Below are 26,064 nucleotides of genomic sequence, written 5' to 3' on the forward strand. Positions count from 1 at the left end.
CTTGCCAAATTTCCTTGCAAAGTGGTTGAGTCTTATACTCCCAGCAACAATATATGAGAATGCTCCTTTTGCCCAAAAAGCCTCATGATATATATTAGCAACATGTAAAAATGTTTCAGTATATTGAAAGCCTTTTGTTCTGTCTTTACTTTCAAAATAAATTAGTATACATTTTTGCTTTACTGATTACTGAAAACAGTATTTAGGACAAACAGTAGTGACTCAAATTGCTGAAACTATGAAACTTAAAACTTATTCATACTATAGTAGGTACTACATTTTTTTGTTTTTATGTTGCAAATGAATTGTTTCTTTGGGTTTCCTTTTGGTTTTTAAAAGGTTATTTCCCCGCCCCCACACCCCTTGGAATTTTATTTGTCACAGTGTTGTATAGAAAATCCTAAGTATTTTTCTACCAGTGATTTGAAATGGTATGGATCTATAACATTTAATGGTTGGTTGGTTGGTTGGTTGTTTTTTCAAAGGGAGATACCACCAAATCATTCTTGGCCCAAGTGTAATTCCCATTTGGAGATAACAATTCCAAAAGACTTGAAACTAAAAGAAGCAGAGAAAGCTGATGAAAAACAGTTGATCATAGTAAGTATACAATTTGACCTTTTAGCTAAAATGTATTACACCATCTTATTTATGCATGTTGTCAAGGAATAAGTTCATGTTTTTCCCCTACAGAGCCTTTTTGTCACTAATTCTTCATCATGGAAATAATTCTTGGTATTATGACAGCCACTCTCTTCAGTGATTCCATCCTATAACAATAAAAATTCAAATTTCCTTACTTCTAGTTTTATTTACAACAGATTGATACTTTATTTCACATTATTTTCTTAAATGTGTCATTTGATCACTACCTTCTTTTAGTAGTTGGTTTAAATTTTAAAATAACATGGAACTTAATAAATACAGATGATTTTAAATATGTATATTTTAGTATATGGTGTAATTGTACAGGAAGATAAACTGGTAGTTAATTTGAAATAGAAAATAAGTACAATTTGGTGCCAGGTAGAAAAGAGAGGGAGATAGTTTGATGAAAAATCTAATTTGAATGAGTGAGCACAATATAAAAAAAATGAAGAAACCCAAAATAATAGGAACATTTAATGTAGTTCCAGTTGACACAAGTAATTGGATTTTTTGGTACTGGATAATTGGTTCCAGCTTTAATATGGGGGGATAATTTTGTAAGAATTGTCTAGAAATCTTTTTGAGAAAGATTAGTGAGGGAAAAAGTTGTTTCATCAAATTTAATACTGTTTCTGTAGTCAAATCAATATGATAGTGAAACAGGATTAACTAGACAAGTGGAGTCTAATGCTGCACCATCCCGTGTGGTAGCCACGTATGACTGTTGAGCACTTGAAATGTCACTCACCAGAATTGAGGTATGCTTCAAGTGTAAACACATATGCTGTGTTTCAAAGATGAGTACAAGAAAGCATGTAAAGTATCTCACTAAGTTTTACAAATATTTAATGTATGTTGAAATTATAACATTTGGTGTATGTCTTGTTAGATAAAATATATTATCAATTTTATTGGTTTGCTTCTGCAGTCTTTAATGTGGCTACTAGTAAATTAAAAATTACCTTTGTGGATCACATTTTTGTTGGATAGTGCTGGTCAAGAGTTGATAATAATGATGATGTTAATGATCATGATAGCAGCGAATAGTTTTCAATACATTGTTCCATTTCCTCCACTTATATTAATTAAGTTAAGCCTTAGAAAAAAGTGTGAGATAGGTACGACTATTATTTTCCATTTACCAGTGAGGAAAAGAAACCCAGGTGGATACTTAGTCATTACTAAGAAAACTGCCTGCTTGAAGAGGTTGTTTGTACATCTGTGTTTGTTACTCACAACTAAAGCAATTAGAGAGTGGAAGCGACTAAAGAGTCCACCAGTGGGTGGATGGCTGAACAAAATGTGATGTGTATGTAGATGGTGGAATATTATTCAGCCTTAAAAAGGAAGGGAATTCTGACACATACTATAATATGATTGAACCTTGAGGACATTATCTAAGTAAAATGTCAGTCATAAAATGACAAATACTAGATGATTCTACTTATGAAAGGTGCCTAAAAGAATCAAATTCATAGAGATAGAAAGCAGAATGATGGTTTCCAGGAGCTGGGGAGGAAGGAGGATTGGGGAACTGTTTAGTGGGTATAGAGTGTCAGGGTTTTTTGTTTTGTTTTGTTTTTTGACCACTCCTCACGTCATGTGGGATCTTAGTTCCCTGACTAGGGATCAGACCTGTGACCCTAGAGGTGGAGGTGTGGAGTCTTAACCAGTGGACCACCAGGGAAGTCCCTAGAGTTTCAGTTTTGCAAAATAAAAGTAATTGTGTGGATTGGTTGCACAACAGTGTGAGTGTACTTAATACTACTGAAATGTACACTTAAAAATGGTTAACATGGTAAATACAATGTTTTGTATCTTAACCATAATTCAAGCAATTTTTTTAACTCCCTGAATTTTCAGGTAGTATTTTGTCAATAGTTTCAGTCTTTAGAATGAGCTTCCCTTTAGTTTTATATGCAATCTTTCATTTACCATTTGGTTTCTTTTTGCTCTGTGGCCCTAGCTGTAAGGCACTAGGATATAGTTGTCTTAGATTCTGTTTGTATTTTTCAGTAATTAGTTGAAATTTCCCAGTTTCAGAGCAGCAAGAAAAGAGGAATTGTGCTTTTAAAATTAATGTTAAAGTTAGGTCATATTGCTGTTATTTGTCTTTTTAAATGAGGATAAGTATAGAAAACCTTTTGTAACCAGTTACTGTGCTACAGCACAAGTATGAATTACTGGAGTACAGGTGATTATAGTCAGTCTTTCATACTTATTTGATATAAAGAAAATAGAGAATGTTTAATTTTACCTTTGCTCAAGAGTTTCTGGTGACATCAAAATACTCTTTTTTTTTTTTTTTAATATAACTAGAACAAAACTATTAAAGAGAAAAGACTTAAGACATTATAAAAAAAAGTCTGAAGTATTTCTTCTAAACTTCAATGGTAGAATTATCACAGGTACAAAATACATACTAGTTCTCATTTATAAGTATTTGCCATTTGAGGCTTTAGAACTGAGTGTAGTGTTAAAGATACTTTCTCAGTTCTTTTCAGTTGTTATTAAGTGCTGTGGAGTGAATGATTACTAAAATGGAAAGCAATTCTTAATAAAATTACATACAGATTTCGAAAGTTAGCATCTTCATTTTTGTCATCAACATGGAATGTTGTTTTAAACACTTCTCACTCTATGTTCACATTATAACTTTAGAGACTGATATTCTCAAATTATTCTTTCGTGGGGGAAAAAAAAACCCTTCTGTTTGTTTTTTATAAATAGGATGCAGGACAAAAAAGATTTGGAGCAGTTTCCTGTAATGTTTGTGGCATGCTTTACACTGCTTCAAATCCAGAGGATGAAACACAGCATCTGCTCTTCCACAATCAGTTTATAAGTGCTGTAAAATACGTGGTAAGTGGAATTCATGACTTCTAAAATGCAGAATCAGATCATTAGAGATGAATTGTCAGATTCAAGTCATTGAAAAAATTTTGTCTTTAGAAAATAGCACCATATACAAAGCCCCTGTAGTATATATACAGGCTTATTTTAAAACAGCCAAACGTAAAACCCAGCCAATTCATTCCGGCTGGTGTATGTTGTGGGATTTTTAAATTTTTAAATTTAACTTAATTTTTAAATTGTTATATTTTTAAAGTGTTATTATACCTCTTCTAACAAGTGATGCTCTTCAACTTGAGTATTTTTTTAAATTTCCTTTGATTTTAATTGTTAATATTGATAAGTCTGTTTAGTATTCAGAATAGCTTGACACAACTTTTTTGGGGGGATTGATAGTGGTATATATTATACTGAATAGATTGTGTGGGGATTTCCTTTACTTCTCTTTGCTAACATAAGAGTTTTTCTTATTAAAGTTGAACAATTCTTGATGGCTAAAACCTCAGAATTTGTAGTATACTTAAAAAAAAAATCCCACAAAGTAAATATGTTTTAGTATATATATATTTTAATGTACATGCAGTTGAGGCATAATGGGTATTATTTAATATTTGTTTTTGGAAATAGCAAAATTTTAAATAATTTTGAACCATTTCAGATATCTTGTGAAAATAGTAATTTAATGTAATTGCTGTTTACCCGTATCTGAAATGGAATTTATTTTATACATGTTACCTTCAGTACTGTACACTCACATTAATAAGACCTCCAGGATATCTGAACTGAGATCACCAATTCATTTCATATAGGCACTAGATTTAAAAGATCTTTATTGGCTTCAGTTAAATTTGTATCCTTATCTTTGGTTGAAGAATTCATATTCGTGGTTTTATTTATTCAATTACTTCTTCCCAAGATAGGTGGGGTTTTCCTTTTTTGGTTCCCTGCTGTGGTGATCCTTTATATTCCTTATTCCATCTGCTTTTCCCCACACACACCCTCCTCCCACTTAACCAAATAAAATATAAGGTATGTGGATATAGAGTATCTATAGTTAGATATTTATTTATCATTTGAAATTTGTCCTTTTCCAATTTGACTCTGTTAATATCCTTACAACTTGAAAAGAAAAATAGGCCTATCAGGTAACTAAATTATGGAATACTTCTGGGGCAGAAATACTTATCTATTTTACATCCATCAATCTGGTAGAATTGTATTCTGCTCAAGTTACATTATTTGATTCTTGCAGCCAGTTTCCAAAAATTATAAAGAAATTTGGTTTAAAAGACTTAGTTCTTCATTTTAAGGGAAGTTCTTAATTTCTGGGACCAACTGTAAGGAAATCAACCAGGAAATAATGTACTCTGCTCTTCCACAACACCAAAGGAAATTAGTTTATGGAACAAGGTGGAGGCATCCCTTCTTAACAAATCCTGGCTCTTGTAAGTCCGTAAAGCAGCAGGGCAACTTAAGGAAGACTGATTCCTGCCCCAGACCCCACTCTCCCCCTTCTTGATGGGACAGAGCTACAGGTTATTTTATTTACTTTCGAAATAAGCTCAAGAGAAGGAATTGAGTTTAGCAGTTGGCCATCCTTTGCTAACATCAAAGTTAACGTTCTTACCTTTTGTTGTTTTCAAACATAGATATACGTAGATTGTAAGGTAGAAACTCCACCAGAACTTTGTAGCATTCTTTTCTAGTGTATGGAGAGGATAAAAAAGCACACCCATATTAAAGATGTTCTGCTGTGACCACAGCTCTGGATTCTGGGTTGTCACTTACGTGAATCTTGTATTGGCACCTAGTGTTGTGCTTCTGCATTAAGTACTTGTAAGTGTTTGATGAAACATCTAAATTTTTTAAATGCCAGTTTATCTGTTGTGTCTGTTTCTTGGAGAGAAGCACTTAGAACTAAGAAGTCATTTTGTACTGTGGCTTTTGTTTATATTTTTAATTTTAAATGGGCAGTGTTCAGGGATTGGGAATAAAGTTCTGTACTGCTTAATATAGAATTAATTCTGTACAGCTTAAAATAGAATAAATTAGAATAAGTTTTATTTTAATCAAACACTGTCTACAACATAAGCAGTTTTTCTTGACAGTAGAAATTTTTTCTTATAATTATTTCATGATGATAATCTATGACAGGTAAAAATGTCTGAAGTCTTCTTTTCAAAAGATTAAAATAATATATAAGTTATATAGTCATAGTAGAAATTGATGCCACAGAACCTGCTTTTGGTTGACTAAAATATTTTATCCCTTACGTATTCTCTTTGACTTGGGGTAGAGGGGAAGAATGACAGTGCTCTCTGTGCATTCCTTCATTGTACTCCATCTGCCTCATTGACCCCATTTGAGGAAATGTATTTTACATGACTTACTGGAAACTGTTTAGGAAGGAGCCTCTTAAAGCTTCCTAGGGATCCTGGATTCTGGTTTAGACCTAGCTTCCCTTCAGTTTTCCTTCATGAAGTGTTTTCCTAAAGGTGTGAGGAGAAAACAGGAAAAACTCCCCCAAGAGCATTCAGCCTGTTGCCAAGCAAGGAACTATCCAAAATTCAGCTCTATTATAAACTTTCAATAATGCAGAAGAGGAATAATATTTGGGTTCTTTGCAGAAAAACTCCTGACTTAATCCTTCTTTACCTCTGTCTTTCCCTTAACCTCCTTTGAATTGATTATCTGACTGAATGCATTGTGGAGGACCTTACATGCAGGGTATTGGATATGCCCTTGGCCTGCAAATTTAGGAACAAAGCCTGAAAGAAATGAAAAGTTAACAATAAAAGATTTAAACAGCTATTAAAGCAATAAATCAATATTAACTATTATAAATTAACTTTTCAGTTTAGAAATGATAATTACTTTGGTAGAGCAGTGATCAGAAGACAGGTTGTTTCTCCTGTCTTGGTGACCAGAGAAGCTTTGAAGAAAGGTTGGACCAGTCCCTAGTTGGCTGTATAGCTGCACTATCCAGTTTGGTAACAGCAGACCTCCGAAAATGAGAAATGCAGGTCCTCATTCACACCAGCCAGTGCTCCGTTGTCACATGTTGCTAGATGCTACATGTCACTGTGGAGGTAGAATATTTGAATTGTCATAAGGAGTTCAGTTAGTGCTGCTACAAGTAGATTTATCAAAACAAATAGCTTTAGTGGAAGAGTAGGGATTCTAGCCTCTGTTCAGTTCAGATATTTCAGGGAATGAGAGATCACTGGAGGTGATCCTGCCGTCATAGCATACCTACGGAATGAAGTCTTTAAAGCATCTTTAGAATTGAATCTGATTTTTCTAAAGTAAAACTTAAATTCTTGTGTATATTCTTTTATTCCTGACTTACTCAATGAGTGAAAAACCACTGTCATGGGACTTTTTGTTTTTCTGAATACCTTCTTTCAAACTATGAAAGATTAACTTAAACAGGTTGGCTTGCTTTTAGTGGTTAAGTCATTCAAAATGGGAAACCATGTATCTTGAAATACTCTAGTGATAATAAATACAGCTAACAGATTTGAAGGTTAGCTTCAGAAAGCATTGTGCTTAATTATGCTTTAATAGACCAATTGTATCATTCAAGTCTTTTTAGCTGAACATAAGTGAAAGTCGCTCAGTTGTGTTTTTGACCCCGTTGACTAGAGTCACTTGGAATTCTCCAGGCCAGAATACTGTAGTGGGTAGCCTTTCCCTTCTCCAGAGGATCTTCCCATCCCAGGGATCGAACCCATGTCTCCCACGTTGCTGGCGGATTCTTTACCACAAATTAACATATATAAGATACTAGGTTTTAATTATTTTATTTTAATTTCAGCAGTTACATTGTGTGTACAATTAAATTTAGTTCAGAAATAAATTGACCTCACTCACTTTCAAACTAAAGTCTCAGATAATCTTCACTGCTTGTGATACTGTGACTTATAAAAACAATATTTATTTAGTTCCTGACTCACAGCTCCCAAAAGCTATGAAATTTCCTAAGAGATGGGATACAATGTGTTTTGTTATGTTAATGAGATGACCTTTGGAACTAGCCTAAGGATGGGAGCCAGCTACTGAGGGTTGGAACTTTCAGTTCTTACACAGTGATCCTAGGAGGGAATAGGCACTGGAGAATGAATTCTGTTACCAGTGGCCAATGATTTAATCAGTCCCACCTCTGGTGAAACCTTCAAAAAGCCAGGACAGGGTTCAGAGAGGTTTTGGGTTGGTGAACACACGGAGATCTGGAAAAGTGGTATGCCTGGAGAGAACATGGAAACACATCTTTAACAGTATTGTTGTTAATACAGAATTATTTTTGCAAAGTAACCAAACATGAAGTTAAAACCTTCTGCTTGGGGGTAGTTAAGGTATATTAATACTTTTATTATACCATTTTATTAAAGTAGAAAAAAACAGGAAATACAGATAAGCCTAAAGGAAAAAAATTAAATCACATAAATAACCTTAGTTTATAATTTGGTGTATGTACAGTCTTACTGACTTTTAAAATATTCATAAGTACATGTTTGCTTTTAAAAATCATTTCAACAGAAATATTTTTACCTATTTCAAGAGTCTAATTTGTTTCTCTTATGCAGTTTTTCTGCAGTTTTTTATGCTGTGTGCCATGGGTACTGTCAAAAAGAGCATGTGACTGAATTTTGAATGAGCTAATTTTAATTTACTTTTGTTTCTAAAGATTTAAAAAAATTTTTAAATGGTATTTGGAGTATATTTATTTAAACAAATAACAACTGTTAGTCTTGCTGTTGAACTAAAATTGTCTGTTTTTAAAATTCCTTTAGTAATTTAAATAAAATTTTAATTGAAATACAACTTGTAAAGAGAAGTACACAAATAATGAACGAGTGCACAGCTTAATGGTGTATTTTTGCAAAGTGAACACCCACATGACAAGAAACACCACTAGTATCTCAAAAGCCCCTTTGTGCCCCCATTGCAGTCAATGCTTGTCTCACCCTCAGGTCTAATCACTCTGCCAACTGGATTCATTTTACATTCATTTTTCACTTCTGAATAAATGGTATTTGCTTAAGCCTTGGACCTTTGGCACAGTTTTGACAATTGGGTGATTGAATTTTCCAAAATAGAGTTCAGTCCCCATTCCCCCCACTATCACCAAATAGCGAATTCCCATGTATTTTTCACTCAGCTTCAGCATAGCAATAAACAAGATTTTAAGAGTATAATCACACCTTTAAATTTTAATTCCTTAATAGCAGCTATTCCCTCAGGGTTCAGAATCTCCCCAAATATCTCATAATTTTCTATACTGTTTGAATTAAGGTCCATATATTGCACTGGTTGGTATGTCTCTTAAATATCTTTTAATCTAAAGACTCTCCCTCTAGGTTTTTTTTCCCTTGCCATATTTGTTGCTAGTCTTTTTGAAAAGCTAGTTACTGATTTTATTTCTCAGAGTATTTTTTAATGAATATTTCCATTCAACCTTTAATGGAAGTGATTAGTAGGAACTTTTATAGTTGGGATATAATTTTAACACACAAATCTTAAATGTTTGATTGATGAATTTTGACAGTTGTATACACATCAATATATCTACCACCCAGTGTATTTTGTTTTCAGTTGTAATCTTGTTCAAATAGACAAAGAGGAAAACCCCTTCCATTCTTGAGACTCTAAAGTCTAGAATAACTAGGACAGCAAAGGGCAAAAAAAAAAAAAAAGATCATTGATTGCTATTAGCAGTGTAAAGCTTTTTTTTTTTTTTTTTTAGCAGTGTAAAGCTTTCTGCTTTTTAGCAGCCAGATAGGTGACTTAAGAATGGGATTTGGAAAATACTACTTGCTAGCAGAGGGCTGTGTGTAACATCTTAGAGCTAAAGGTGAAAGGTGTCAAGGCACTGCATTGAAATTTATATCTTTGGAGAAAGCTGTGGCTATTTGGTTATTCCTCTAAATCACATTTACCCTTCAGCAAACAGCCTCTGCCTCAGTTTCAAGCAGCAGACAGACTTTGTCTCATCTAAATTCTCTAAAGATAGGAGGATCATGTGGTTATTGACTCCAGGAAAGAGTTAACTGCAATTGAGGCATATAAATGTCTTTAGTATCTTACTTGACAGTTTTTAGCCACGTTGGTTCTTTCATCTTTGCCTTGTCCAAGGTTTGAACTTATTTTTGCATGTAACTTTGGGCCTTTATTAATTGTGTTTTCTTAAAGTAGTACATTGATTGTAGTTTGACACCACTAAGAAGGTAGAGTGGAAGTTCCTAAGAGTTTCTGAATAGCTCCTCTGTGTGAGGAATCATCTTAAAGCAGTTCTCTAAACTACTAAGTGATGTGGGAGATGACAGCTGTTTTGTCCATAGCCTAGGTCAGGAAAGAGAATGCATTGCAGTGATTTGCCCAAGATTATATTGCTAGTAACTACCAAGAAGTGGGAACTAACCCCCAACTTTTAATCCAGAACTCTTAAAGTTTTCTCTTAAATATGCTGTCTTCATGGGTATTAGAAACTGAAGCAGCAATAACTCTACCCTTTGTAGTTCTTCCTGCTTATACACATACATGAAAAAACAACCATGTTTAAAACATTTTTTGAAATTGTATCAAATCCAATTGTGAAACATTTTCTGTATGAACATGCAAGTCTCAACTTGTTTCAAGAGAAAATTTTGTACAAAAAAGTCAGTAAAGCAAAATAATTTATCTAGTGCCAATGGTACAGTATAACGTTGGCCAGTATTGTTATTTTTAAAGACAACAGGAATGTAACTTATCAAATTATTTTTAGATAATTCAGCTTAGGAAACTATGACTTTGTTATAAGTTGGAGTTAGTTAAATTCTAGCTCTTCATTGAAATTGTAGCTTAGTTTTTAAAATGAAAAGTCTCCATTTTCATTTTATGTAAAATAGATTTATTTTAAAAGCTTTTCCCCAAAATAACATTAATGTAAATTTGTTTTTTAAAGAGGATGATATCTCTTATGCCTTTTCAATACGTTTAGCTGTATTCAGGTCTGGATATGATTCAGATTTCATTTCTGATTTGAAAAAAATGACTTCTGTGACTATTGTTTCTGCTCCTTTTTTCTTTTCAAATTTTGGGAACACATGACCATCCTAAAAATAATCATCTGAATTTGCTTTACTTTTGGGTGCTCTATTCTTTAAACAAATTCTGGTTTTAAATACTTTAATCCAAACAGTTGTTTATACCAAGTTTGTTACTAGACTTTTTGTCCCCAACTAAGAAACCACCCTTTCCCAAAAGACCATTCTGGATCATTTAAGAAAATCAGTCTCCTTTCAGACCTGCCATAGTGTTTTTTAAAAATATTGTTGCCTTTTTCTTGGTTTCATTGAGCTTTAATACTCTGAAACAAATCTCAGAAAGATGCTGGTTTTCTTTAAGATAAATACATTGCTTCTTGAAAAACCTTTTTATTTAAAGTTGGTTGGGTAAGACAAATGGAACAACCAGTTAAGCTCATTCCTTCTGTACTTATTTTTAACCTCAAAGCTCCTAGTTTTAACCTCTGGTTCAGTCCCATCTTACTAGATTTAAGTGGCTTTTGTTTTGTTTTTTTTTTCATGCAGGTTCTGCTCATTAATCACCACGAGTGTGGATCTGAAGAAGAGTTTATTACCTCTCTTTTTTTGAGTATGTTTAACTTCAGATACACACAACGTAGCCTCTCCTTCCCTATTAGATTCTTAGAAGGTAGTTATATTTTTATAGTATCCTTCTTGTGACTTTTGATAGTTGTGATCAATAAGAATAAAAACTATTCCTTACATATTGGGCTCCTGCATGCAAATCAGTTCATTTAAAACCTCCTGGAGGTCTTTGGCATGCCAGACATAAAACCATGAGTGTTTGTTTGTGGAGGTAACCATGTTCCAGAGAAATTTAAGACTTTAATTCTCTTATCAAGAAACTGGGAGAGTTATCCTTTAGGTTCTGGGAGTCACTGATTTTAAGGGGCTTGCTTTTGCTGTGTGATTTTCAAAATTAATTTAAAATGGAAAATGATATCTTAGAAATGCTTTTGTGGTCTTAGATCACTGAATGAATAGTAGAAAGAAATTAGCTTACATTGTACCTGTGTGTGCTTAACAAGTTAGCTGATTTATCATGTCTTTTTAAACATTAATGAGCATATATACTTTTCCATGTTTGTAATTTTTAGACACATTGATGTATTTTTCTTATTGTACATGAATATGATGTATGAAATGTGATAAATAAATTTTATTCTCTTTTTTTTTATATGTATCTAGGGTTGGAAAAAAGAAAGAATTCTAGCTGAATATCCTGATGGCAGGATAATAATGGTTCTTCCTGAAGATCCAAAGTATGCCCTGAAAAAGGTAAATTTCCAGTGAGATTTCACACAGAATGAATAATTTTGCAGCTCATTTTAAGAGTATAATGTATTGCTGGCAGAGCACATTTAAACACCCCATTCTGAGAACAAGAAATCAGCATTTAGTCACAACCCAACTGAAAAACGAATGCTTTAACTTTGTAGTGTGTCATTTGTTGTTGTTGGTTTTCTAAGTCCTGTCTGACTCTTTGCGACCCCATGGACTGCAGCACACTAGATTTCCTGGTACTTCACTATCTCCTGGAGTTTGCTCAAAATCATCTCCATTGAGTGAGTGATACCCATTCAACCATTTCATCCTCTGTCCCCACCTTCTCCTGCTCTCAATCCTTCCCAGCATCAGGGTCTTTTCCAATGAGTCAGCTCTTCTCATCAGGTGGCCAAAGTATTGGAGCTTCAAGCATCAGTCCTTCCAATGAATATTCAGGGCTTATTTCCTTTAGGATTGACTGGTTTGATCTCCTTGTTGTCCAAGGGAGTCTTCAAGAGTCTTCACCACCACCACAATTCGAAAGCATCAATTCTTTGGCGCTCAGCCCTCTTTATGGCCCAATTCTCACATCCTCACATGACTACTGTCTAGCATATGTGAAATGAATTTTCAGTGGATTGATTACTGTTGCATATTATCAGTAATTTGAGTGATGATATAGAAGGCATAGTAAATGCCATATAAGTGATTTCAAGAATCAAAATACAAATCTGAATCATAATTTATAAAACTGAAACTAATAGATGTCATTTTATTCTGAGTAAATTTCTTAATATCCTTGTTGTTAGTAACCTACAGTTCAGTATGTTACTGGTTAGCAACCCATAATAGGTTAAAAATTAAAATTCAAAGAATTGTGAGTCATTTGCCTTTAGGAACTGAGTCAAGTGTTGCATTGTGGGATATTTTTCTAGGATTAAGAGGACTTGGGTTTTCATCACTGAATAAGGAATGTGTTACATGGTATGCTGCAATTTGGAAGTGTGAATACTTAACCCCCTTAGGTGTCATTTGCATTTTAAACTTAGTGTCACAGACGAATGTTTATTGGACTGAATATTTGCAGATTGTTTTTTTAACTGGCAAAGGAACAGATGTTTGAGTGCCTGTAAAAATCTTGACTTTGAATACCTACAAAAGTTTGAGCTTATTCTGTTCGGCCTTGACAAGAATTCTAGGAGGTAGAGTGGTAGAAGCACTTTGAGCGTTACGGGTTCAAATCCCAGAAGCCCCAGCTCTTTTGTTCCCAGTGTCCCATATCTGACATGGGAAAGTTATTTAACCTCTGCATTTTATTTCTTCCATACGCAAAGTGAGAAACTATCAGCCTGTAAGAGGGGTTGGATTTAAGTTAGATAATATTCATAAAGTGCTTTGCATAATATCTGGCCCTATAAACTTTTGATAAGGAGTAAACATTTATGCCTTTTCTCTGTGCTCACTTCCACTCCACTGATGAGAGTACAAATTAAGGCTTGCGAAGAACAATGTGGCCTGCCTGGCTAAGGTTCCAGTGAAGTTCTCTCCAGTGCTCCATTCCGTGATGCTTACACTGGGAAACCTTAGTGTCCTTATTACCTATCAGAGAAGCTCTCAGTCTTGTTCCCAGACTACTGGGTTTGACATTACTCTCCATTCTTTCTTCCTTTTGCAGATTGGTCCACAGAGCTTGAAAAACATTTAGTGATCAGGATAGTCATTCAGAAGCACTCTTCAGAGGATGTTCTGCTTGGAATAATATGCTCAATTTATTGAACTGAAATAGCATATGTTTACATATATAAAATGCTTTTGTTTAAAAAATAATAATTTTTCTTTATTTGGCAGGTTGACGAGATTAGAGAGATGGTTGATAATGATTTAGGTTTCCAGCAGGCTCCACTCATGTGCTATTCCAGAACAAAAACACTTCTGTTTATTTCTAATGACAAAAAGGTAGTTGGTTGTCTAATTGCAGAACATATCCAGTGGGTAAGTGACTTTTAAAGAATGATCCTATGTAGTTCAGTATTTAAAGAGTTATAGCAATAACATCATCGTGGTAAATTTTTCAACATTCTGTGTAAGGAAGAGTATGAATGCGAGAATTCCTGTGCATAATTTTTTTTTACTACAGTGAAGTTGTCTTGCATGGGAATTTGTTTAAGTCAGTAAGTATAAGATTAAAAATTCTACAAATCAAAAGTACTATTAAATTTTGTTTCGGAAATTTCCTTGTTGGCTACTAATGAAATGTCTGTCTCAGTCCCCTTCAGCACTGAAATAAATCAAGGGTTGCCAGATTATAGTCCGGAAGGCAAAATCTAGCCTGTTTTTTACAACATTTTATTGTAACATAGCTATGTTGATTTGCTTAAATATTGTCAGTGGCTGCTTTCACACTACAGAGATTGAATTAAGTAGTTGCAAGAGGCCAGTTATGCTGCATAGCCTGAAATACTTACTTCCTGGCCCTTCATGAAAAATTTCCCACCCCTGCATTAGGTCACCACTTCTTTGGTTGAGCTCTAATGAGGACTTGGCTGGTATTTAAGAGCCAAATGTAAACAAATAATAGAATTATAGTAGAATTGGTATGTTAATATTATAGGATGGTCCGAAGTTTGACCAGTTTAAGAAAACAGAAGATTTTGGACTTCCTAATCATGCTCACCTTGAGGTAGACCTCCTGTGAATTCTCTTATTTTCAGCTGAGTTCTTGCTCATGAATTCAGTGTGCATTGGACTTGACTTTTTGTTTAGTTGATGTCTTTTAGTATATTAATAGTTGCCTGTAAGTATATATGCTTCATCATAAAATTTTCTAATGTGTAGAGTTGAAACAAATATGTGTGATTAATGTCTATATGTTAAGCTACATAAAAATTCAATCTGAAAAAAAAATTCAACTTGAAATTGTGTAAGTTTATGAATTTTGCTATTGGTAATCACAAATTTAAATCAATAGCTGACAAGGTAGTTTGGAGATATAAATTTGATATAAAAGGACTAAGTCATAGAAGCTTGACATCCTATAATTGAGTTAATTTTGCATAGTGCACATCTTGTGGCTTTATTTTTTCCATTGCCCCAGATTTATTCTTTGCTTTATCATTTGTCCGCTTGATAGGTCTCTGAGTCTTGATTGTCCCACTTTTAAAAGATATCAGCAATGTTGTGCTTGATTTACCAATATGTCAAAGTGCTTCCTGTGTGTATGGAATAACTGTGTTGTGTGTTTAAGGATTGTCCTTAGCAACTCGGCCCCCTTAAATTCAATCCAGCTAGCATGATTTATGACTCCTGAAGAAGGTTAATAGTAAGGTACCCACTTGAAGGAAGTATCGCTTTTTATGTGGGACATAACTTCAGACAGAATTGATCATTGAAACGAAGTTAATTAGAGGAGGGGAAAAAGATATTTGAAGTCAGATTTGCACAGAGTGATAAGGATATTTGCAAATTTTATATAGAGTATTCTTAAGTTTATTTGGCAAATGACTAAGCATTCAAAAAAAATTGCAGACATCTATCTTGTTTTTTGACTGTTTCTTACAGTGTTTTTTTTTGTTTGTTTGTTTGGTTGTTTATAATGAGTGTTCTTTGATAAACTCGCATGTTGCGGGAGTTTTGGGCCCTGCTGAGTGGCTTCTGGCATCTCAGTTCCCTGGCCAGGGATTAAGTCTGGGCCATGGGAGTGAAAGCACTGAGTCCTAACCTCTAGACTACCAGGGACCTTGTGGTTTTTTAAATTTCTATTCTACCTAGTTCCAAAAATGACTTGTCGCAGTGTTTATATTAGAACATAGCCGTGCAGTACTTGCTTGTTTATTCTTTGTTAACTTTCAGTTCTGTTGTCTAATTGTTTTAACTTTTGTACCTCATTCTGTTGAAAGGCTGGTGGTGGTATCCCTTTTTGACCACTAGACTGGCAGAAGAGATGTATGTTTTTCAAAGTACTTTTTTTATTTTTAAGAGATAGGAGTGTAGGGAAAGGACCTTCCTAAACTTCTGATTCCTCTGCCATCCTGATTCCCAGTTCTGCACAGCTGTGAACCCTGTAACGATGACAACTATCACAGAAAGTTGTGACTGCTGAGTTCACCCCGTGTACTTTCGCTGGTCCTAGAACATGGGAGGTGGAGAAAATTAACATTAACTTCCTATTATGTGCCAGCCGTGATGGCCAGGTGCTTTGTATTTCCTTATTTAATCTCTCACAAGTCTCTGAAAGAGATGGTGGAGAGTTCCAGTTTATAGACAAGGATCCCAAAGCTAAATTAAGTAACTTCATCTCGTGGTCACATAACTAATAAGTGAGTTAGAACAGAATGTAGATCCAGGTCTGTTTATTTCCTAAAATGAGAGCAAAATGCGAAGTGGTTCCTATGGTTTGTTAAGAAGCCAGATGGACGTAGTGATGACCTCACAAAAGGTCAGTATGAGACAATTGCTTAATAATAGTCTCACTTTAAACACCCTGCCCGGCCCCCCCCCAAGAATGTCTCTATGTGTATAATGGACTCACTTTGCTGTATAGCAGAGAGTAGCACAACATTGTAAATCAACTATACTTCAATTAAAAAAAAAAATCACCTATGAATTTCCCCTTAATTTTGCTGCATATAGGGCTACAGAGTTATAGAAGAAAAACTTCCAGTTATCAGGTCAGAAGAAGAAAAGGTCAGATTTGAAAGGCAAAAAGCCTGGTGCTGCTCAACATTGCCAGAGCCTGCAATCTGTGGCATCAGCCGCATATGGGTGTTCAGCATGATGCGTCGGAAGAAGATCGCTTCTCGCATGATTGAATGCCTAAGGTAACTTGGATGTAATCCTTGAAGTCATTATCAGTAGTTTAGCATTTAAGCAGAGTTTTATATAAAGATTGACATTTAGTTCATCGTAAATGTATAACCTTTATTTATATTAATTTAAAATTTGCATAAGATTGTCAGTATGTAAGAAGTATGGGAAATTTCTTGGGAGTTTAGCTTTTAGGAAAATTTTTAAGAATATTTGTAAATAATCTTAGTCTCTCAATAGTTTTTCTTGATTTTATTCCTTTTTCTTTTTTTTAAAGTATGAAAGTATGATAACACATTTACAGGAGACTTGGAAAATACAAAGTTATATATATATTGCTTAATTTTTTTTAAATTTTATTTTATTTTTTAACTTTACAATATTGTATTGGTTTTGCCATATATCGAAATGAATCTGCCACAGGTATACATGTGTTCCCCATCCTGAATCCTCCTCCCTCCTCCCTCCCCATACCATCCCTCTGGGTCATCCCAGTGCACCAGCCCCAAGCATCCAGTATCGTGCATCGAATCTGGACTGGCGACTCGTTTCATATATGATATATACATATTTCAATGCCATTCTCCCAAATCATCCCACCCTCTCCCTCTCCCACAGAGTCCAAGAGACTGTTCTATACATCAATGTCTCTTTTGCTGTCTCGTATACCAGGGTTATTGTTACCATCTTTCTAAATTCCATATATATGCATTAGTATACTGTATTGGTGTTTTTCTTTCTGGCTTACTTCACTCTGTATAATAGGCTCCAGTTTCATCCACCTCATTAGAACTGATTCAAATGTATTCTTTTTAATGGCTGAGTAATACTCGCTTGATTTTTAATCAAAGAGATAGAGATTCCGAAAATTACGTTTGTTTTTTTATCTCTTGGATTTGCATATGAATTTTAGGAACAGCTTGTTAATTTGTGCAGAAAAACTCACTAACTATAGATCAATTTGAGGAGTAATGCCATTTTAGCAATATTAAGTCATCTGATTCATAATCATGGGATGTCTTTCCATTTACTAAGGTCTCCTTTAATTTCTTTCAACAGTGTTCTATGGTTCTCATTTTTTAGGTCTTACATGTCTTTGTTAAATTTAATCCTAAGTATTTACTTAGATTACTGAGTATTTAGTATGTATTTCAGTGTTGTTTTCTAAATTTCATTTTGAATTGGTCATAGAAATAAAATTAATTTTTTAATATTGATTTTATAATTTGCAAACTTGCTGAACTCATGTTTTATTAGATCTGTTATTTTGTGAATTCCTTATAATTTTTGTATATAAAAGATATGTCATCTGTGAAAAGATAATTTTATTTCTTCCTTTCCAACCTCGTTGTTTTTCATTTCTTTTGCTTGTCTAATTGTCCTTGATAATAGACGAGGTATGAGCAGTATGGCCTTACCCTGTTCCTGATTTCTGAGGAAGTTTTCAGTCTTTTTTTTTTTAACTTAACTTTGATGTCTTTTGATGCTCTTTATCAGTTCCTTCTATTTAGAGTTGTTGGAGTGTTTTTATCCTGAAAAGATGTTGGGTAAATGTTTTTATAACCATTGTTGCTTTTACAAAACAATTATTTTTAAGTGTACAACATTATTTGACAGGTTTTTTCCACTTTTAATGGTTAAAAATAATTTAATTTTCTTTTTTTTTTTTTTTACCTTCCACCCCCCCTCCCCCGCCTTTTTTTTCAAACAGGAGTAACTTTATATATGGCTCATACTTGAGTAAAGAGGAAATTGCTTTCTCAGACCCTACTCCTGATGGGAAACTGTTTGCAACCCAGTACTGTGGCACTGGTCAGTTTCTGGTGTATAATTTTATTAATGGACAAAATAGCACCTAAAATAAACTCATGCCTACAGCATCGGAAGACATCTACTGATGAGAATGGATTGGTTGTTGACTTAAACCAGGAACTAGGGCCATTTTTATTACAATGAACTCAGGACTGGCAACAACCAGAAGGTTGTTCCATTTTCATAAAATTGGAAAAAAAATGAAGTAATTGCTTATTGTTGTTTTGTTTTTTAAAGAAGATATTTTATTATCTTTTACAGAAATTTATGATTGATGTATTTTATCTATAGTTATTTAGACATGTTTACATGCAGCAGATAATTGTTCATAGTGGACTGAAAACTAATGCAAGGACTATGGTCTCAGTGATAAGTATAACTTGAAGTTCTTAATTGTGGCAATATACCAGTGTAGCTTGGTACTGTATTTTTTTTATATTGATCTGCTGATACCAGTTATAGTTTTAAAGATTGTATTTTCACAGAGTGGAAACCAATGTTTTTACATCATTATTCAAGAAGGGTGTGAGTTATGTGTTTAGGAATCAAAACTAATTCTTAAAGGGTCTGATACCTACTTTAAGGGAATCATCACAAAAAAAGCGAAGCTCCTTTAGCAAGAGAGAATTTGCAATACTGAGTTTGTTCTTCTATTTCTCTTTTTCTGCTTCTTGCTGCCATCAAGAAGCAGAAGGTGGAAAAGAATTGAAGCTTTCCTTCTTGGAGAACTATGAATGACTCGAGTTAGAATGGTGCCCTGTAGTTTATTTATTTGTTCATTCTGGTTTCACTTTTTAAAATAAACATCAACTTGGCACACTTTGGCTATTCACAATCCCAAAGAGGTTTATAAAAACCTGTGGAATAGTTGCAAGCTAAATATGTATGAATTGGTATCTGCTTTGTTATTCCTCAGAAATACTGCACTGGGTATATGCCCTCATTATTGGACTTCATTTTGATACTTGTCTATCCTTCATAGTGCCCTCTACTTTTAAAGGGTTTATATGTTGAAAAACTGCTGTGGCCTTTTATGACCTGTATATAATGTAGAATAAAATAATAAAATACTTGATAGCTTTTTCTAAGTGATAAATGTGATAATGGTATGTTGTTACCGTGCTTTTTCAGGAAGTCTGTTAGGTTTGCTACCTTGAAATAAGATTAAAACAGTGGTTTTTGAAAAGGTAGTTTTCACTAGTTTGCTGCAGAATCTGTATGTCAGTAACATCTCCAAAAGATAGGATCCTAACATGGGAATTTTCTGGTCTTTCAGAGAAATAAAGAGCCATGGCCCAAGAATGAAACACCACTATGATTTAATATAGGTGAATGTTATGAGCTGACATTAAAACCAGCTAAGAATTAAGACTTTTAAATTAAGATCAACATATTGTGATATGTGATATATATCATTGTGATATATACACACACACACATTGTCACCCATAGATGTGTGCTTTTAAAATTAATTGAGTGGTGTAAGGCTCTGTACCTGTCAGTAGGGTGGAATGGTAAGGCAGTGTGACTGTTTCTTCTCATTCATCATGATGGTCCAACTCTTGACACTGCTTTTCTCTTTGGTCTTGAGACTCTTCTAGTCATCGCTGGTCTCAGTGTTTGCCTGACAGGGAACCCATGATTTTTTTTAAATAGGATGAAAACTTCAGGTGTAGCATAGATGTTCTAGTAACTGTTAAACTCATAACATAGGCCCAGATCCCATATAAGCAATAGGATGCTTTGGGGAGCCATACTCGGTGGGTTTCAAAGGGACTTGGAAGTAGGTTGTATTTATTGGTTGGTTTAAAGGTTACCATTACTAGGAAGATTGTTTCTTTTCATGTTTATATTAAAGACACAGCCCCTCAAATAAATTTTACATTCTAGCTATTTCTCCAAGAAGAGAATTATTAATAATATTTAACATTTGAGTGTTTGCCATGTGTCATACTTTGTGTTTGTGCTGTGCTTAAATCACTCAGTCGTGTCTGACTCTTTGCGACCCTGCGGACTGTAGCCCACCAGGCTCCTCTGTCCATGGGGATTCTCCAGGCAAGAATACTGGAGTGGGTTGCCATGCCCTCCTCCAGGGGATCTTCCAGCCCAGGGATCGAACCCAAGTCTCCCACATTGCAGGCAGATTCTTTACCATCTGAGCCACCAGGGAAGCCCAACAATACTGGAGTGAGTAGCCTGTCCCTTCTCCAGGGGATCTTCCTGACCCAGGGATCGAACTGGGGCCTCCTGCACTGCAGGCAGATCCTGTACCAGCTGAGCTACCAGGGAAGCCCTAGTGATGCATTATTTAATTATGACAGCCACATAGGTAGAGTTTACAGGTGAGGAATCTAGATTTAGACGAGTTTATAGGAGCAGTTGCAGTCTTTGTGAAAGATACGCAAATTGAACTAAAGCTATGATGTGTGGATGAAAATTAGACAAATGAACTCTGAAAAGTTAAAATTGAAGAATTGATGGAGTTGATAACTGACTAGAGAAAGATCATGACAGGAGAATCTGGGTAATTTTGGTTTAGGTAGCAGAGAAGGTGGATTTTGGGCCGAGAAGAGCATACTGGAGAATTAGGTGGCAAAGGATGAGCTTGGTTCTGCTCACAGTTTGAAGGTGGTTGCTGAATCTCCAAGTGGAGATATCTATTTGGTGTATATAACTGAACATGTAGACAGAGTTTGGGAAAAGTTTGAACTAAACCATTTTATTTAGTTATTTAAAGATTTAGAGGAGATCTCCACCCTGGGGTTTATAAAATTAGAGGGTAGAAGAGACTATTGAAGAACTTGTGAGAATGCACACGCAAGGGAAGAACCAGAAGAAAGTGGTAGAAACCAAGACTTGAGAGCCGTTGACGTTGTCACAGCACCGCTGAAGACTGAAGAGTGACGACAGAAACAGAATCATGGTCTCCGTGGAGTTGTGGAGGTACCAGTGATACAGTGAGTAAACGCTAATGGTCACAAACGTCAACAGATTGATTCTGTAATTGCTAATATATAAAGGTGCCTGTAAATGTTTTCTCAGCTACCCTTGAATAGTTGGGCTGAATGTCTAGTATATTGACATTATAGGACCCACCAGTATAGTCAGACACCCTGCGATCTTATACGTTATGCTCTTGCTTATGTGGACATACAATGGTTTTATTTCATTTTGTCAGCATTAGAAAAATCAGTATTTTATCAGTTTATAATGTGCAATAGTGAACTTGTATATCTACTAAAATCATGACTATCATAAGAACAGTAAATATAGCAGACGTATATACACTGATATTTTAACTGTCACTTAGTTTGCATGGCTGCCCAGCTAGGGCATCTTGGTAGGAACACAGCCACATTCCTTCCTGGCTGTAGTTAGTTCACTGGCTGTGAAGGTGGCTAAATCGATTTCTGGGGTAGCGACTGCAGACACATATGCCTTCTACCTGTTCTCATGATTCTTGGGCTTTCTAGCAGATCAAGGGAAGATTCTGTCTTAGAACAGCAAAGAATTGGTAAGAAAACTTAATTGTTGTTGCTTTTTCTAACTATTCCTATTCCATTTGCTATCATAATCACTGAAGTACAGTTGACACCTGAACAACGGGGCGGTTGGGGTGCTAACCCCACACGTAGTCGCGAATCAGGTATAACTTTACAGTCGGCTCTTTATATTAGCACTTTGTAGAGTCAACCCACCAGGGATTGTGTACTACTGTAGTACATTGTTTTCTTTTTTTTTTTTTGAAAAAAATTGTCTATAAGTACACCTGTGAAGTTCAAACCTGTATTGTTGAAGGGTCAACTATAGATTCTTTCCTCAGCTTAATACTTGGCAGCTAAGACACAGGAATTTACAGTGTTTCCTTGGTCCCAGAGGTCCTTCCTGCATCTTTAGTGATGATTTTTTGTTTTTTCAGGGAAGCCAGGGGGTCATTGTTTTATCAATATTCTCTTAGACCCAGAGAGCGCTTATGAGCTTCTTGGCCATGACTGGAGACAAGCCTGAGGAATGTGTGTTCTCTGGATATTGTTCAGCTCTCTGCAGTTGAATACAAAGCTACAGCAGGCAGTTTCACAGCTGGTAGTCTTTCCAGGGCAGCTCAGTGGGGTGTGTAGTGGGACACGGGCAGTGTCCTACTTGCTCCTGGATCTGTCAGTAGACTTAAGATAGTTACTGGCCCTCCTGAGGCAACAGCCAGGGACCTCTGACCCTAAAGAATGTTTTTACAGTTCTATATCAAAGGTTATTTTAGCACTGTCAATATAATAGAACTGAAAGCCCCCCCTGGAATAAGAAGTTAATTCTCTAAAGCTGGTGAAATTAGAATTTAGAAATAAAATGGAGAGTAACCTTAGGTTATACTACACAATTCTACCATCCCAAAGTCTGCTTCTTGGGACATGGAAATGAATAGAGTTGCCATCTATAAAACAAAAGATCAGGGATGTACCATGGATATTTCTAACATTTCTTTAATCATTTCTAGATCTGTTATTCATAATTATGTGGCACTCTGCAAGTGGGCATGGTGTGTAGGTACTTTATATGTGTGTATCGTCTTTGGATAAGCTATAGATTTTCAGTCCACAAATACTTACTCAGCACTTTCTTGCACTGTTAAGCCAGAATAGTAGAATCTTAGAGTTATCCAACTTATGACATGTGGACTTGTGGCCTTTCTCGGACATTGGCAGAACCAGCTCATTCCAATTTTGAACATACCAGAAAATGTAAAGAAAACACACTTTCTTCTTAGGGGATGGGAGAGAATTTAATACATTCACCAAATTAAATGAAAGGACAAGAATGTACTGTCAACACAAGACAATTTAGAATCATAAACAAAATGTGAGGTAGACTGACTAGTGAAATTCACCAAATTTTGGTTAAGAAACTTTACAGTAATAAAGTAACACAGGTGCCTCCTTTTCTAAAAATCACAAGAAGCAATTGCATAAATTACAACCCAAAAAACTGAATACAGCAGTTCTCATTGTAAGTTTACATTCAGTATTAACCTGTGTGAACCCTCACATATGGCAGGGTTTAACAGGTCTATAGGTCAGTTATTCTGCAGGCCAAGTGAACACATTCCCACCATGATATTCTAAGGGCTGGCGAGGCTTGAAGTGGAACACACCAGGGGTTGTATTAACCAAATCATGGTGGTCTGTGCTTGTGCAATTTTATCCTTAAAGGAGAATGACCTAACATTCTCTAAAGAATTATACTGATAAGGTGATTTTAAAAGATCCAAGCCTTGGTAAGACAGACACTGAAAAGAATAGGCAGGTCAGTTTAAATTCTCCATCATCAGGGTGATGGTCTTTTGGCTTTATTCTGGCATTTCTCTTCCACAGAGTTACAGAATTTAAGAGATCATAATCATCTGACTTTTTCCGAGTGTAGTCCTAATAAATATGGAGTCTCCACAGCTCAAATAAGTACTTAAAGTTTTTTTCCTTAAACTGAAGCCATAAAGCCAGAAGAAACCCTGAGAGGCCATCTGCCCCAGGAACAGCTGTTTAAGGATTATTTCAAGTATTTTATTTGCCCTATATAGTAAATATTGGAATATTGCACAAGCAGTGGGTTTCTTGATATCATCTGCAGTAGGCCCTTTCAACAAAACCAATGAAATACATCCATATCTAAAGCAGCCTGCTTCAGAACGTACCTCTTTGCCAAAAGTTCTGCTGAAGTAAAATTAACAAGTATTTTTAAAGCATATATAAGGCAGGTCCTCTTTAAAGATCAATTAAAAATGGAATTTTTAAAAGGAATTGTTCATTTTAAGATATATATAAAACAAAAATAGCTATTAAAACCAAGAGATCTGAAATCATTTTCAGATTAGTACATTCTGTCTTTTCACTCTCTGTAAACTCCGTATCACAAACTAGTAAAGCTGGTCAGGTAACACTGTCTGTTCTGAGTGAACGCAGGCTTAGCAGGCCCCTTGCAGTGGTTTCTGGCCATAAACAAGACATCTATTCAAGTAAAAATGGCTGTGTAAAGTGGAGATAAAGTGATATATGGGCTAATAAGAAAAATGTCAAGCCATAAATGAGAATTGAAGTAATTTGGAAGAATCAACTTCCAATAAACTTAGTATGTTCTAGAACATTTTCTAGAAATCCGTTTTTGATTAAAATATGTGGTAAAAGTCTGTATAAAACTTATGCCTCCTGCTGTTGATACTGAACAAAGATCCCCTGCTGATTTTTGAGTCAAAAAGACTTAAATGGAATTCTTTTTTACTACACACACACACACTCACTCACTCACTCGCTGGTAGAATTAAGTAAAACAGCCTCTCTCTCTCTATGGCTCTGTTTCCCATTTCAGCAGTTTCTGTGGTATTGTCAGTATAAGGCAGCTAATTCAGTGTATCTTTGAAAGGAAACTGCTTTAGTCTTTGAAAGGAAACAAACTAGTTCCACTCCACACAGAAGCTTAGCCTGCCTGACATTTAGCTTTGCTGGTGCCAAATGCTTAATTCCAACCCAATGGAGTGGGTGTGGGGTGACTGCTGAAACCTTCTTAATTGGCTCAACTTTTGAATCAGGTTTTCCTTGTACAAGATTAATCACTGTTCATATTCTCACGATGTGCTTAAGAGACTGGAAACATTTTTAAAGAATGGATAAAGCAAAAGAACTTGAGCCAGGAGAAGCTGCATAAATACACACAAGGCCTGCTCTGCATTTACTAACGTGTTTGTTCAGTTTAAATAGTAAACTTTCAACTCCTGTGGAAATTTTGCCAAAAGTTTCAATACATACAAGATTATAAATCATAAACTAACACTGCACAGAGAAAGACAAGGCTACTTTTTTTTTTAAATACAAATATCTTCTACATTCTATCATTTCAGACCCCTGAGTAATACTGTACCAAAGTACAGATCTGAAGAGAAACTGAGGGCTCAGGCCTCAAATGTTAATCTTCAATTAATTCCACACCAATGGCGTGAGTCTCACGTAACACATTCAGGCTCGCTAACGCCAAGAGTCAGTTTTCCCCCTGACAGAGCATCGTAGAAAAAACAACGCAGCGTCCATGCGGTTTCTCCACAGTATTTCCTCCTCAGGCTCCCGTGGGCAGACCACATCTTGAGTTAATTGCATAACTACCTAGGGTGGAGTTGACCTGAATTTAAGGTCCTGAAACTGGAAGTGAAAGGAAGTGATGCCCCCCAGAGATCTGGGTCAGATTTGGGGGTGGGGGTTTCTTTGGAGAACAGACAAATACATGTTGCACTTTGCTCCACAGTGATTGTACTTTAAAGGAAAAAATTAAATCCCCAATCATTATTTCTGCCCCACCACATCTAGGCATCCCTTTGCTAGTTTTGGTCTCTTCAAAAGATCATACATGACGTCCGGTGAGAAAGTAGAGCGGCTTGTCGTCGCTGCTGTTGGCGGTCTGGAACTCGTCCCGGAGGCGGAACTGCCACTCGTCCTCCAGCTCCAAGCGGACAATTGTTTGGCGCAGGGAGCTTCTGTCTTGGCAGATGACACACAGGGTAGCACCTTCAGGAGAAAGCAGGGATGTGTCAGGCTCAGGGGTTGAAAGGACTTAAAGAGCCTTTCTTTCCTCCCTCTGA

General features: G+C 35.5%; 2 protein-coding genes across 13 annotated transcripts in view; one reads left to right on the top strand and one right to left on the bottom strand.

Moving 5' to 3' along the window:
- ESCO1 (establishment of sister chromatid cohesion N-acetyltransferase 1) overlaps positions 1-20,341 on the top strand; it is a 44,579-nt gene extending 24,238 nt beyond the window's left edge. For 2 of the 5 annotated variants that reach the window (XM_027525547.1, XM_027525549.1), the window contains 6 exons: positions 486-600; positions 3,379-3,510; positions 11,760-11,849; positions 13,686-13,829; positions 16,467-16,654; positions 18,352-20,341. In XM_027525547.1, coding sequence (XP_027381348.1) covers positions 486-600; positions 3,379-3,510; positions 11,760-11,849; positions 13,686-13,829; positions 16,467-16,654; positions 18,352-18,499 — 817 coding nt within the window. In that variant the 3' untranslated portion in view covers positions 18,500-20,341. Of the gene's footprint in view, positions 1-485; positions 601-3,378; positions 3,511-11,075; positions 11,200-11,759; positions 11,850-13,685; positions 13,830-16,466; positions 16,655-18,351 lie in introns of those variants that run through there. The other 3 variants (XR_003508401.1, XM_027525550.1, XR_003508400.1) reach the window with 3 other exon arrangements.
- A 1,843-nt stretch (positions 20,342-22,184) lies between these two features.
- GREB1L (GREB1 like retinoic acid receptor coactivator) overlaps positions 22,185-26,064 on the bottom strand; it is a 245,688-nt gene continuing 241,808 nt past the window's right edge. For all 8 annotated transcript variants that reach the window (XM_027526110.1, XM_027526109.1, XM_027526108.1 and 5 more), the window contains one exon: positions 22,185-25,990. In XM_027526110.1, coding sequence (XP_027381911.1) covers positions 25,827-25,990 — 164 coding nt within the window. In that variant the 3' untranslated portion in view covers positions 22,185-25,826. The remainder of the gene's footprint in view (positions 25,991-26,064) is intronic.

Source organism: Bos indicus x Bos taurus, chromosome 24 (assembly GCF_003369695.1).
Source record: "Bos indicus x Bos taurus breed Angus x Brahman F1 hybrid chromosome 24, Bos_hybrid_MaternalHap_v2.0, whole genome shotgun sequence".
Lineage (NCBI taxonomy): Eukaryota > Metazoa > Chordata > Mammalia > Artiodactyla > Bovidae > Bos > Bos indicus x Bos taurus.